This window comes from Oncorhynchus tshawytscha, linkage group LG05 (genome assembly GCF_018296145.1).
Source record: "Oncorhynchus tshawytscha isolate Ot180627B linkage group LG05, Otsh_v2.0, whole genome shotgun sequence".
In the NCBI taxonomy this organism is placed as follows: Eukaryota; Metazoa; Chordata; class Actinopteri; order Salmoniformes; family Salmonidae; genus Oncorhynchus; species Oncorhynchus tshawytscha.
Window position 1 is genome coordinate 54,531,260 of NC_056433.1, and position 14,014 is coordinate 54,545,273.

General features: G+C 44.2%; 1 protein-coding gene across 1 annotated transcript in view; it reads right to left on the minus strand.

Annotated features, from left to right (window-relative positions):
• Positions 1 to 7,975: 7,975 nt before the first annotated feature.
• lingo3a (leucine rich repeat and Ig domain containing 3a) overlaps positions 7,976 to 14,014 on the minus strand; it is a 34,567-nt gene continuing 28,528 nt past the window's right edge. Inside the window, exon 2 of the mRNA XM_024421548.2 lies at positions 7,976 to 12,140. Coding sequence (XP_024277316.1) covers positions 10,270 to 12,090 — 1,821 coding nt within the window. The 5' untranslated portion in view covers positions 12,091 to 12,140 and the 3' untranslated portion in view covers positions 7,976 to 10,269. The remainder of the gene's footprint in view (positions 12,141 to 14,014) is intronic.

The window sequence follows — 14,014 nt, forward strand, 5'->3', positions numbered from 1 at the left end:
GACTATTGCTATAATTTCTAAAACCATTTAGAAAATGTCTGGAAATTGGTGGCAATCATTTTAGCCAATGCAATATCAATTTGGCCTTGTTTTGCCACAGACATAGACTTTGGCATAAACTGGTCCATAGAAGTCTGCGTTGCTGTGGGTCGCGGAGTATGCCTAATTGACTGAGTGGATACATCTCTAGTGTGGAGGTGCCGGCTCCACCACTATCACTAGCAGGCCCACTAGTTTCTCAAAACTCCGATACAGCTAGCTTCACAGTTGGGTGCACAGTTAGCATATGCCGGTGTAGGTTGTGCGTAGAACCGGCTTTATATGAGATTTTGTTTTGGCAAATTCTACACTGTGCTCTAACATTGTCTACATTATTCAAATGCATCCAAATGCTACTGTGCTTCCGACTCATTTTCCAGCTGATGTTTTCACAGCTGTCCTTCCTCTTTCTCGGCTGCTAAGTGTGTGACTGTGAGTGAGTTGGCTTGGCCCTCCCTCACGCATCTTTGGTTCATTGGTTGACACTGCGTGTCTGATTGACAGGAACAACAGGTGAGGCTGATAGTCTGAGCAGACAGTCAGAACGCATGTGTTTGCGCTTGAGCATTTAGGCCTATATTATTATTATTTTTTTTTTCGTTCTTTAAATGAGTTAATTCTATTAATTTAAATCTTTTGATTATTCATATGTTAATTAAATCATGTATTTTTACAAATAGATTCGGCTCTTCTGATATGCGAGGCGGCTCCCAACGTTCACCTACAAGAGCCAGCTCTTAGAGCCGACTCGTTCGCGAACAACCCGTCACTACTGTCAGCGTATTCCCATGCTAAAATGATGGGTGATTGTCGATGGCTGACAGGCACTACCATGAACAGAAGTCTCATTTGCCAACAAAAATAACAGCTAACCATTTCCAAATGTTTTTGGAAACTAGAGAAAGTTAACAATCGAATCAGCAAAGCATATGAGAATGTCAGAACAGTTCCCACAGCAGCGGCAGATCACCATGACTCAAGTGGTTACAGGGAGGACTGTGGCAAGCGCTGAAAGAATCAAGATGTGTTTTACTCAAACTTTTACTCCGCTAACCTTGGCTTTAGTAGGGTGGTGGGCACTCTGCTCTCCCCAGTCTAACCTTGGCTTTAGTAGGGTGGTGGGCACTCTGCTCTCCCCAGTCTAACCTTGGCTTTAGTAGGGGGGTCAGCACTCTGCTCTCCCCAGTCTAACCTTGGCTTTAGTAGGGTGGTCAGCACTCTGCTCTCCCCAGTCTAACCTTGGCTTTAGTAGGGTGGTGGGCACTCTGCTCTCCCCAGTCTAACCTTGGCTTTAGTAGGGTGGTGGGCACTCTGCTCTCCCCAGTCTAACCTTGGCTTTAGTAGGGTGGTCAGCACTCTGCTCTCCCCAGTCTAACCTTGGCTTTAGTAGGGTGGTCAGCACTCTGCTCTCCCCAGTCTAACCTTGGCTTTAGTAGGGTGGTGGGCACTCTGCTCTCCCCAGTCTAACCTTGGCTTTAGTAGGGTGGTGGGCACTCTGCTCTCCCCAGTCTAACCTTGGCTTTAGTAGGGTGGTGGGCACTCTGCTCTCCCCAGTCTAACCTTGGCTTTAGTAGGGTGGTCAGCACTCTGCTCTCCCCAGTCTAACCTTGGCTTTAGTAGGGTGGTCGACACTCTGCTCTCCCCAGTCTAACCTTGGCTTTAGTAGGGTGGTCAGCACTCTGCTCTCCCCAGTCTAACCTTGGCTTTAGTAGGGTGGTCAGCACTCTGCTCTCCCCAGTCTAACCTTGGCTTTAGTAGGGTGGTCAGCACTCTGCTCTCCCCAGTCTAACCTTGGCTTTAGTAGGGTGGTCAGCACTCTGCTCTCCCCAGTCTAACCTTGGCTTTAGTAGGGTGGTCACTCTGCTCTCCCCACTAACCTGACACTCTGCTCTCCCCAGTCTAACCTTGGCTTTAGTAGGGTGGTGGGCACTCTGCTCTCCCCAGTCTAACCTTGGCTTTAGTAGGGTGGTCGGCACTCTGCTCTCCCCAGTCTAACCTTGGCTTTAGTAGGGTGGTGGGCACTCTGCTCTCCCCAGTCTAACCTTGGCTTTAGTAGGGTGGTGGGCACTCTGCTCTCCCCAGTCTAACCTTGGCTTTAGTAGGGTGGTCAGCACTCTGCTCTCCCCAGTCTAACCTTGGCTTTAGTAGGGTGGTGGGCACTCTGCTCTCCCCAGTCTAACCTTGGCTTTAGTAGGGTGGTGGGCACTCTGCTCTCCCCAGTCTAACCTTGGCTTTAGTAGGGTGGTCGGCACTCTGCTCTCCCCAGTGTAACCTTGGCTTTAGTAGGGTGGTCGGCACTCTGCTCTCCCCAGTCTAACCTTGGCTTTAGTAGGGTGGTGGGCACTCTGCTCTCCCCAGTCTGTCTATGGAGAGCGCTGCTCAAAGCACTGAGTGCAATTTGTCAGCTTTGCCCTTTTAAACTCTCTCTCTGTAAAACTTAATACAGCTCACAGAAAGCACAATCTTTCAGAATGTTTTAGAAATGGAGTAGTACATACAATATCAACCACAACTCAATTTGTAGGTTTTCTGTACCCTATCTCCCTAAAGACTCTTTCAGGAAATAAATCACAATCTCAAGTATTTTGAAGACAACTTATGAGGAAGAAATATCGATCCTCAAATTGAAAGCGATTGATTAGCTTTGAATCTATTTGGGGGGAGGGAGGGGGGGTTTGAGAGAGAAAGAGTGAGAGAGGGGGAATGGGAGTTGCATCTCGTGTTGATAGCAAAGCCCCAAGCCTGATGGAGAGGAGAGGTGTGTGTGAGTGGATTATGACAGAGCTGTTTGTTCAGGGAAATAAACAAAATAGAGTACTTTAGATGTTTCTAATTGTTTTTGTATTATGTATTCTGTTTAAAATCATCCTAAAACTGACTACATATGACTTTTTATTGCTTTAAATTAAATTAACGTGAAAAAAAAACATCGTAAAATGTAGCGCAGAATTTCAGAAAAGCTGCCACAAAATCAAGCATTTTTGTCTGCAGAAATCACAAAAAAAATTGAAATCCTGGAGGGACTGTTAAAGGATATAAAGCAACATGAACTGTAAAGCTATCAGTCACAAGTGGAAACATTTACAACTGCAAACAAGTTACGTTATATATGATGTATTTTATTTCAGATGATCTGCTAGTAAGGTTGCTAGCTAGCACTTCTAGCAGCTTATAATAACTAGTTAGCTGGCTAGCATTTACTGCGAGTGAAGTTGCTAGCTAGTAAGTTAGCATAAACTAGTGCTAAGTGGGCTAGTCATTATCTAAATGACTTGAATAATCACATTCATAACCATAAGGGAGGGGGGGGCTAGTTACCCCCTTCAAATCTCCTCATAGCGCGGATATTAATGGTGACATATGAAACACCATTTCCCCCCCATATTTTTACTGCTATCCAATTGGTAGTAGTAGTTAAGTCTTGTCTCATCACTGGAACTCCCGTACGGACTCGGGAGAGGCGATGGTCGAGAGCCATGCGTCCTCCGAAACACAACCCAACCAAGCCGCACTGCTTCTTGACACAATGCCCATCCAACCCGGAAGCCAGCCGCACCAATATGTGGGAGGAAACACTGTACACCTGGCGACCTGGTCAGAGTGTACTGCGCCCGGCCCGCCACAAGAGTCGCTAGTGTGCGATGAGACAAGGATATCCCTCCCGGCCAAACCTTCCCTAACCTGGACGACGCTGGGCCAATTGTGCGCCGCCCCATGGGCCTCCCGGTCGTGGCCGGCTGCGACAGAGCCTGGACTCCAACCCAGGCCCCTTCCCCCCCATATTGTATTAAAATAATTCAAATAAGACAACTAGATTTAGCTTTAAAGTATTACTTACTAAATCATTTCTAAATAAAACTGATTAAGTAGATATTAACACACTTGTGTGAAATCTAATCCCATAATCTTCTACTGGGGGGTGGGTGGGGCAGTTCCCCCAGTACATAAAAAAGGCCACTTTTCTAAAAACAACATTTCATGAAATAACTCAAAAAGTGTAAACCGTAGCCATTTATTTCCCTTTATAGTTTTTTTGTGCTTTTTTGTGTCTCAGCAATTAGACATTGTTCTTAGAGGGGTAAGTTACCCCCTAGTACCCTACTGATAACCCATTTATTTGTTTCTTCCTGCAAATCGTCCTCCTAAAAGGTAGGCTATATCCTATAGGCCTATGCAAATTGTAGCAAGTGTCTCTATCATCATTCTTGCTTCTTCAAGTTCAGTAGGGGGGTCAGATGAGTGTGTGGTCTCAATTAAATAGATTAGGCTATAGCTTATGCATGGACGCAGAAGCACGAGGCAGTTATTTTGCCAAGGAAATGTACTTCCTAAATACTTTACTGCATTGCCTAAAAATAGGCCTAAATATTGATCACCCATGTTTTTCTGTCTGAAAATCTTCCCACTCCTAAAAGGTAGGCTATAAAAATAGCTCAAGAGAAGAAAGTGCAAGTCTCACCTACTCTGCTCTCTTCAAACTACATCTAGTATATTGGCAGACATAGCTTAATATAAGGGCCATGTGAGAATCTCTGGTACTTTCTTAAATTATTTTTGAGGCATTTGATATTGCCTGTAGGGCACAAAATTGCTGGGACCATGGCTGACAAGTGAGCTGCGTCACATACGCCTAAAATAACATTGCGGGACTGCAGTTGGGTTCGGGACCAGTTTGTGTGGTAGCGGGTGGGAGTCAGACAGAAAACCAGTAGGTGCGGGCTTAGTGGAGTATGAAATGTAATATGAAAAGCTGCAGTTGAAGGCGGGAGTGGGATGAAGAAACTCTGCACCATGACAGTGAGGCCTGTAATTTTAGAGCTGTTTATACCATGTCAGTGTGAAAAGTAGTGAATTAGCTTGGGAAACTGATAGATCAATAATGTTACATTGCCATACTGACTAATAAAAACTCACATTGCACTGAAAAAATATGTCAGAATATCAATCTTCAATCGTTTGATTCTGAATCAGAGTGGTGCAAGGGGGTTGCCTTATTCATCCACATCTTCAGCACCCGGGGAACAGTGGATTAACTGCCTTGCTCAGGGGCAGCACAATACATTTTTACCTTGTCAGCTCAGGGATTCGATCCAGGTTACTGGCCCAACGCTCTAACCACTAGACTACGAAACATTAGCTAATGTTGCATGTCTGCAAAATTAAAGCGGATCTACCACACACGTTTTTTTTTTTACAAAAATTGAATAATATGTTACATGTCAGTTACAATACTAGCTCAGCACTGCGAGTAAATACTAATTTCGTTTTTTTTTCTGTTACGTTAAACTGCAGTTACCTTGCCAGTCAACTAAAGAGTAGCCAACTTTGATGACCCCTATGAAAAAGATGTCACAGTAAAAATGACCTAGGTTTTATGGGTATTATGATGACAACACTGTGGCACTCTATCAATGACTGTATATATGAATGGAAAAAGCCATCGATCACGTGACACTATTCATTCCTATGTGAAGACTTAATAGAGTGATGAGGAGGAGTCTCCAGTGTCCGGAAGCGAATTCACCATTCATTTTCTGTACTCAGGGTTCACTCATACATCATTTTAAGCTTTGTTTTACTATTGACACTCATTTTTAAATTGTATATCAATTTGCTCTCCTTAAATTTAAGTAATCTGATTTATTAGTTTCAGTCTCTGAATTGTTCAAACTTTTTGCCGCCGGCTCCTGATATCAGAACATAAAAACTACAATCTGCCTCCTGAATTAGCCTGACATGCGCACTAGCCCCAAACTCGTTTTCCTCGGTTTTCCTTGGCTAAACAAGCTGGCTAGCTGAACTATGCTAGTTTTTTGTCTTCATTGCCAAACATACTGCAACCCCAACTTCAAAACTCCTTTGCTAGTTATACAATAATATAACTAAGACATTTGCTGGAAAGAAACTTGATAATTCTGTACTGTTTTGTTGAATAGTCATTTATTTATATATTTTTATTTGACCTTTATTTAACTAGGCAAGTTAGTTAAGAACAAATTCCTATTTACAAAGGCCTGACTGCTCAAAGACCTCTCCATAGTGTCGCCCTCCCAGAGTGCAAAGAACCTCGGTGTGACCCTGGACTACACTCTGTTGTTTGCTGCAAACAACAAAGCAGTGACCTGCTCCTGCAGGTTCATGCTCTGCAACATCTGTAGAGTATGACCCTCCCTCACACAGGAAGCAGTGCAGGTCCTAATCCAGGCACTTGTCCTCTCCGGTCTGGACTACTGCAACTCGCTGTTGGTTGGGCTCCCCGCTTGTGCCATCAAACCCCTGCAACTTATCTAGAACTCAGCAGCCCACCTGGTTTTCAACCTTCCCAAGTTCTCTCATGTCACCCGCTCCTCCGCACACTCCACTGGCTTCCACTTGAAGCTTGCATCCACTTCAAGACCATGGTTTTTACCTACGGAACGGCAAGAGGAACTGCCCCTCCCTACCTTCAGGCTATACTAAAACGCTACACCCTAACCCGAACACTCTGTTCTGCCACCTCGGGTCTCTTGGCCCTGGCACCCTGATGAGAGGGAAGCTCCCACTCAGCACAGTCCAAGCTCTTCTCTGTCCTGGCACCCCAATGGTGGAACCAGCTTCCCCTGAAGCTAGGACAGCAGAGTTCCCCTGAAACCCTACCTCTTCAAACAGTATCTTACAAATCCTCCTCACCTCGACCCCTCTCCCTCCCAAAAATATATAACAAATAATAACAATAAAAAAACACTTAACCAGCACTTGCACTTGACCCCCCCCAATAGCTCTTACTCTACTGTACGTAAATTGAGGAAAAATGTACTTTCTATGACTGTGAAATGTGGTTGTCCCAGCTAGCTAAGATGAATGCACTTACTGTAAGTTGCACTGCATAAGCTCGTCTGCTAAATGACTCAAATGTAAACATTTTCACCTGATGTACCCTTGAGAAACAAATGCCTCACAAGTCCCATGAGGATGAGATGCACTGCAGTACTTAATGCAGCTGGTGGCCACACCAGACTGTTACATTTGATTTTGACCCCCCTTTGTTCAGGGACACATTATTCCATTTCTGTTAGTCACATGTATGTGGAACTTGTTCAGTTTGTCTCAGTTGTTGAATCTTATGTTCATACAAATATTTACACATGTTCATTTTTCTGAAAATAAACGCAGTTGACAGTGAGAGGACGTTTTATATATATATATATATATATATATATATATATATATATATATATATATATATATATATATATATATATATATATATATATATATATATATATATATATATATAGTACCAGTCAAAAATTTGAACACACCTACTCATTCCAGGTTTATTTTTATTTTTACTATTTTCTACATTATAGAATAATAGTGAAGACATCAAAACTATGATATAACACACAGTTATTGGTACTGTATATATATATATATATATATATAAAATATATAAAACAGTGTGATATATAAAACAGCGTGCTTCTACACCTGCATTGCTTGCTGTTTGGGGTTTTAGGCTGGGTTTCTGTACAGCACTTTAATATATCAGCTGATGTAAGAAGGGCTATGTAAATACATTTGATTTGATTTAAATAAATTTGATTTGATACAAAATGTCTGGAACTTCTCTGTGACAATGCTGTAGATTCCTATGCTTTCCAGCAGAGGGCAGCAAAGGTAAGCTATTTGGGACTGTTGGCAGTGGTGCATTGAGTGAGGGAACAATCTGTGGCGCCAATGACAGCCAAACCAAAGCTTGAAAGAGAGGCAGATGTAGATAGAAAATGTAGATAGAAAATGTACCTTAAATGTACCTTCATTTAACTAGGTAAGTCAGTGAAGAACAAATTCCTATTTACAATGACGGCCTACACCGGCCAAACCTAGACTATGCTGGGTCAATTGTGCACCGCCCTATGGGACTCCCAAACATGGCTGGTTGTGATACAGCCTGGAATCGAATGGTGTCTGTAGTGATGCCTCAAGCACTGTGATGCAGTGCCTTAGACCGCTGCGCCACTCGGGATCCCCAAATCGCTGATCATGTCACTGTTCATACAGCCTAGCTATACTGGGAATATAGAAATACAACATGACATTTTTATACAAAGTGCATCAATTTAATTAACTTGGAAATGTAATTTCAATTCAATTAAATTTCAAATAATTAATATTTTTTACAATTCTAAGTCAATTTGATTTCAAATTGTCCAAACAGTCCAATTTCAATTAAATTTCAATTCCATAATTTGAACATTTTGAAATTCAAGTTGAATTCATTCTAAATCCTCCACTTCATGAGTGAATTCACTATTTTAATTGGAATTTTAAATTAAATTGTAATTGTCCCAAACCATGGTTAGCACCCTAAATCCAAATAAGGTATTAGGATATACACCAAGCATACATAAACTGACCAGGTGAATCCAGGTGAAAGCTATGATCCCTTATTGATGTCAGTTGTTAAACCCACTTCAATCAGTGTAGATGAAGGAGCAACTCAATATTAGGCAGGTGTTCCTGTTTTGTTCACTCAGTGTATTTTTGGGAATTTAAATGCAATTTCTCCTGTGCTGCGGCTCAAGAATAATAACTAGGTGCCAGGCACCTGCACAAAGTGCAGAGGGATGATGATTAAATCATTTTTGCCATTAGCAAGTTTACAAATCCTTAGCAATAACTGCTCTTCCAAAAGATACAATGTACTGCTGTTATAATCAAATTCACATTTTACAAATATTTTAAGAACAGAGTAATCTTCTCTTAGTTCCTGATCCTATTCTAATTTATCTGCAGAAAGCAAATGATGTCAGCCTTGTGATTTGGGCAATGAAGGCCCTCTAGCACATCCTGGCTCTGTTCCATTGTGACCTCTCTTCTAGCATCGAAGGTCTCTGTTACATTAGCATTTTCCTGCATATCTGAGACTTGGGTCCTCATGAGAAGCACTGTCCCTGCTGGTCACCAGGCTTCCCACTGCTTCCACAAAATAGCAAACTGATCTGATACACTGCACGCTTGTCCTTCATAAGTTGTTTGGAGAGCACAGAAAGGGCGAATCTCTGCGCCAGGCAATATGTGTTTGCTATGAATGAAATTACTGGCTATTACCAGTTAGAATAATTTGACTTAGAATAATCCACATAAAATCATCCACAATATGAACAACCACAATAGCTTTGAAAGATTCAAATGTATGACATCTGATGTATATGTCTAACCAATCGATACAGTATGAACAGTCTTTGGATGAAGCCATGAGACAACGACGAACTAAGAAAGATTATATAGCAAGATATTCAGAAATTGAGACAACAAATCTGTACACCCAACAAAAACCATACAGTATATACAAAACATTTTGTTCACCTTTTCACATGTCAGAGGGGGTGCAGTCTGAGGGCAGGTGTGTGCTATTTACTGAATACACCAGAACGAGGATATCTGAACCCATAGGAAATTGTGTATGGTTTTATGAGTGATCACTCACCTGTACACAAGGTTTCTATATGGTAAGCAAGGTTTCATTCATGGTACTTTACATGACAAATCCATTCAAAAAATTAAACGAGTCAAATGTGTAGCAGCATTTCATGCTTTTGAATGACAGACGAGGTTGGATGTATCCTGTAATGTCGTTTGCATTAGAAGTCCTTCTGTGCGGCGCCCATGGTTATAGCTTGACAGTGTAGTATACAATATAGACTACTGTTGAGAATCAATGTCAGCTATCTACTCTATGCACAATCTCTAACTGTGTGGTATTGTGGTAGCTGGATCTCAAATCCGCTATAGTGGGATAATGGATTCAAACTATATAAATTACCAGTCCTCCTATGGGAAAATAAATAATATCATCTGTTTAAACGAGTATTGGCATTCAGCGAGCACCCTGTGATTATGTATTCATGAGTGAGGATGGAGGGTGCACTGCAGAGAGACCAGTGGAGTTGTGCAGGGGTCATGTCAATAGGATTTTGGGACATCTTTAACTATCATCCAGACTCTTCTGCAGAAGATAGACCAATACACAAATAGCAATTGAGAAAAATCGGACTGTACCAAATCAATGTACTTTTTTGTTGTTGATACAGCCATTTACAGATATAAAAAAAACGAAGTCTTAGTAATCTGTCTTGGATGAACCTAGTGAGTTGATTTCTGAACTGACAGGGATCAGTATCAAAAAGTCCAAAGTTATTCTGTCCCCGTTTAAGTCTACAAGTAAACAGAGCTGCCCATTTTGTCTCAAATCATCTTCATGTTGAACTTACGGGCCCCTCCCTGTCCGCCACTGGCAGCAGGGCCATCTACCTTTCTGAAGGAGTACTCTACTGAGAAGTTATTCTTGTGCTGCCCCCGGCCCCGGCTCCATGCGAACAGCATCAGGAAACAGAAGACCACCACCCCAAGGAACAAGCAACACCCCATGGCTGTGGATATCAGGATTGTCTTGAGGTCCAAGGTGAACTTGAGGAATACCTTGGTGTCGTTCAGATTGGTCTCGTTGAGGTCACCTGTGTAGTATGTGCGGTTGGCCATGAGCGCTGCGTCCAGAGGCAGCGCGCTCACGGTCAGCGTGGCAAAGTAGGTGGCGTTACCCCCGGCATTGCTGGCGATGCAGATGTAGGTGCCGCTGTCGGTCACCTGGGCGTAGCGGATCTCCAGCGTTCCCTCAGGTAGGACGATGACACGTCCAGTGCTCTTGGTAGTGATCCGACGGCGCTGGGGAGATACCCAGAAGATGATAGGTGTGGGCTCTCCCTCCGCCCGGCACACAAAGGACACTACCTGGCCCTCCCTGGCAGTCACAGGCTGCAGCTTCCTGTTGCGTATCTTGGGCTTCTGGCAGGTAAAGTGATCAAAGAGGGCAGAGTCTGAGAAGGCGCTGAGGGCCCTGCCCTGCACTTCCATGGGTCCCGCACACACTGGGGACTTCCCTTCAAAGTTGAGGGTCTTCCTGCGCTGGAGAATCCAAAGCAGGCGGCAGTCACAGGACAGAGGGTTCCCATCTACACGCAGCGTCTCCAGGGTGTTGACAGACTGGAAGGCACCCTCCTCCAGGGTTACCAGGGCGTTAGTGGACAGGTTAAGCAGGCGGATCTGCCGAAGGCCACCAAGGGCGTACGGCTGCACCGTCATCAGGTTGGTGTTGACCAGGTGTAGCTCCTTCAGCCGGACCAGGTCCCTAAGGGCCCAGGACTCCAGCACTGAGATGGGATTGTAGGAGAGATTGAGGCTGGTGAGGTGGGCCAGGCTGCGTAGGGCGGCTGTGGGCACAGAGGTGATGTTAGTGTTGGTGATGGATAGCCAAGACAGGTTGAGGCCCTGGAGGCTGTGGGGGGAGATGTGTTCCAGGAAGGGCCAATGGTCGATCTCCAGACCCCGCAGCCCACCCAGCTTACGGAAGTTCTGGTCATCCAGGGAGGAGATGCTGAGGTAGCGCAGGCGCAGAGTGACCAGGCTGCGGAGGTAGGAGAGAGACTGGCTGGAGATGGAGGTCAGGTTGCACCTCTCAATGGTGAGCTGCCTCAGACCCACCAAGCCCAGGAATGCCTTGTTGGAGATGTAGACCAGGTCGTTGTCACCAACCTCCAGGTTCCTCAGGCTCTTTAGATCCTGGAAAGTGAAGTCCAACAGGATGACGATCTTGTTCCCACTCAGGTCTAGTGTGGTGAGGTTGGTGAGGCGTGAGAATGCGCCCATGGGGACCAGTTTGAGCTGGTTCCCCCTCAGCGACAGCACCCTCAGGTTCTGCAAGCTAGAGAAGGCGTTGGGCTCCAGGACACTGATGATGTTCTCACTCAGGTCTAGCTCCTCCAGCCGAGGGTAGGAGAGGAGGTCGCCATGCTCCACCCAGCGAAGCATGTTCCCACTCATGTCCAGCAGGCGTGTGTCCGATGAGATGCTGTCGGGGAGGGCAGACAGGCGCTTGCCTTGGCAGGCCACAGACTTGAGCTTGGCCATGCACTCACAGCGCTGGGGACAGCCTTGGCTCTGAGTGGAGGCCACAGTAGTCATCAGCAGCAGGAACAGGCCAGGCCACCCCATGCCTGGACCGGCCGCCATGCCCCCGCTCTACCTCCGCACCACTGTGGCTGGATCAGTGCATCAGACACCTGTCGACAGGGAGAGAGAAGGAGAGAAGGGAGAGAGAGACAGATACAAATGAGTGCATCTCTATTCCCTCCAACAGCTGTGATCAGACACTGTAAATGAGTAAAATTACTATTACAGACTTTAATTACCTCTTTAATTAGCTAGTGCTCTGAGCCCGAGTCTCAGAGGATTACACACCATGGGAAACCTGGCCTAAGTTTCCAGTAAATCATTTTTCTGTTTCGAGGCATGACCCCAGAAGATAATGAGAAGTTAATTTACTCATTATGAGTAGGTGAGAAACTGGCGTGATCTAAACATGAGTCTGTCTCACCGACCTATTGTACCCTGTTTGTCATGTTCCAACATCAACCACACCGCTGGGCAGAAGATCTAGTGTTCAATCTGGGAGTGAAAATGACTCTTTAGTGTAGCTCGCAGGAAAGATCATACATCATACAAGGCTATGACCCAGCGCACAGCACTATAATACTTCCATCACATCTCCACATTGTCTCTAACAGACCATATGCATCAGAGCATTAATCCTTTCCTAAATACATCCTTTTCTCCAATTTACCAGGACAATACCTGTGACATGAAACATCCCAGGAATAACTATTGTTATTTACTGCTGCTCTTTAATCATTTGTTATTCTTATCTTTTACTTTTTTGTAGGTATTTTCTTACAACTGCATTGTTGGTTAAGGGCTTGTGAGTAAGCATTTCACTGTAAGGTCTACCTACACCTGTTGTATTTGGCGCATGTGACAAATAACATTTGATTTGATAACGTGTTCCATAACATAATATTAATTTAATGTTGGGCTTTGGGGGGGTTCCTAAGATTTACACACTCTAATTTCAAATTATCTCAAGACGTAGAGAATAAGTATACCCATTAGTCAACCTGTCAGCCTAAAACTGATCGTTTATTCTGATCGGTTTAAAGGGATAAATGTGTTTGTACAGTAGACTATAGCTTTGAAGAGACACAGGAAATAGTTTCAGATTACAGTAATCCTCAAAAGCATGTGAACAAAACGACGAGTATAGTAGGACATATTTAGGGCAGCAGTTTGCAAATGCTATCTTGCCAGGCTAAATCATTTTTGGCAGGCTCGGAGGCCCTTTGATTTTTTTTCCCTCGGCAACAGGACTCAGAGGCACATCGCTGCCCAAACCAAGTCATCCCAACAAAGCACTCGGACTCAACCCTGGTTCAAAATAATCCACTTCTCAAATATGTTATTGTCATTTCAGCTGAGTAAGAATACTCCCACCTATAGAGCCCCTCCACAGAGCACTCCTCCCAAAAGTCAAGAGTAAATAAACCCCCAGGTCACATGATCATACCTCTTTTGACCCCATATCTGGTGGCACTAACAAGCCCCCACCGACCAGCACATGGACCGACCCTGCACTGTTGTTCTGTAGCAGGTGGTGAGTGTGTGTTCTTGTAGGACAAGTATCTCCAACACAGGAGAACTGAGCTGGGAGAGTCAGCTGGTGTGTCCGTCAGGGCTGGTTCCTGCAAGTGTGTCTTACAGAGCAGGTGTCAATTGTTAGAGTGAGGGGGAGTTGTTAGTGCTGTCTTGGGACGTGATTAATGGACTGACTAGAACTTCTCCAACTGTCCACGCAACACATACCAATTGCCATTTAAATGTTACTGCCTCATCTTGGGAAGCCCATACACTATGTGTAATTGTGAATGAATAAATGAATGAGGTCTTTTACAGCAAAAGAAGATTATGGTGTACTTGTCTTGTTAGCATATCTTTCTGTTTGTATATACATGGTCCAAGAACATATGTTTTGCTCTGTGACCAGAACCTTTGAAGTTTTCAAATTCATCACATTTAAGCTGCACTGGTATGAACAATGGGAGTC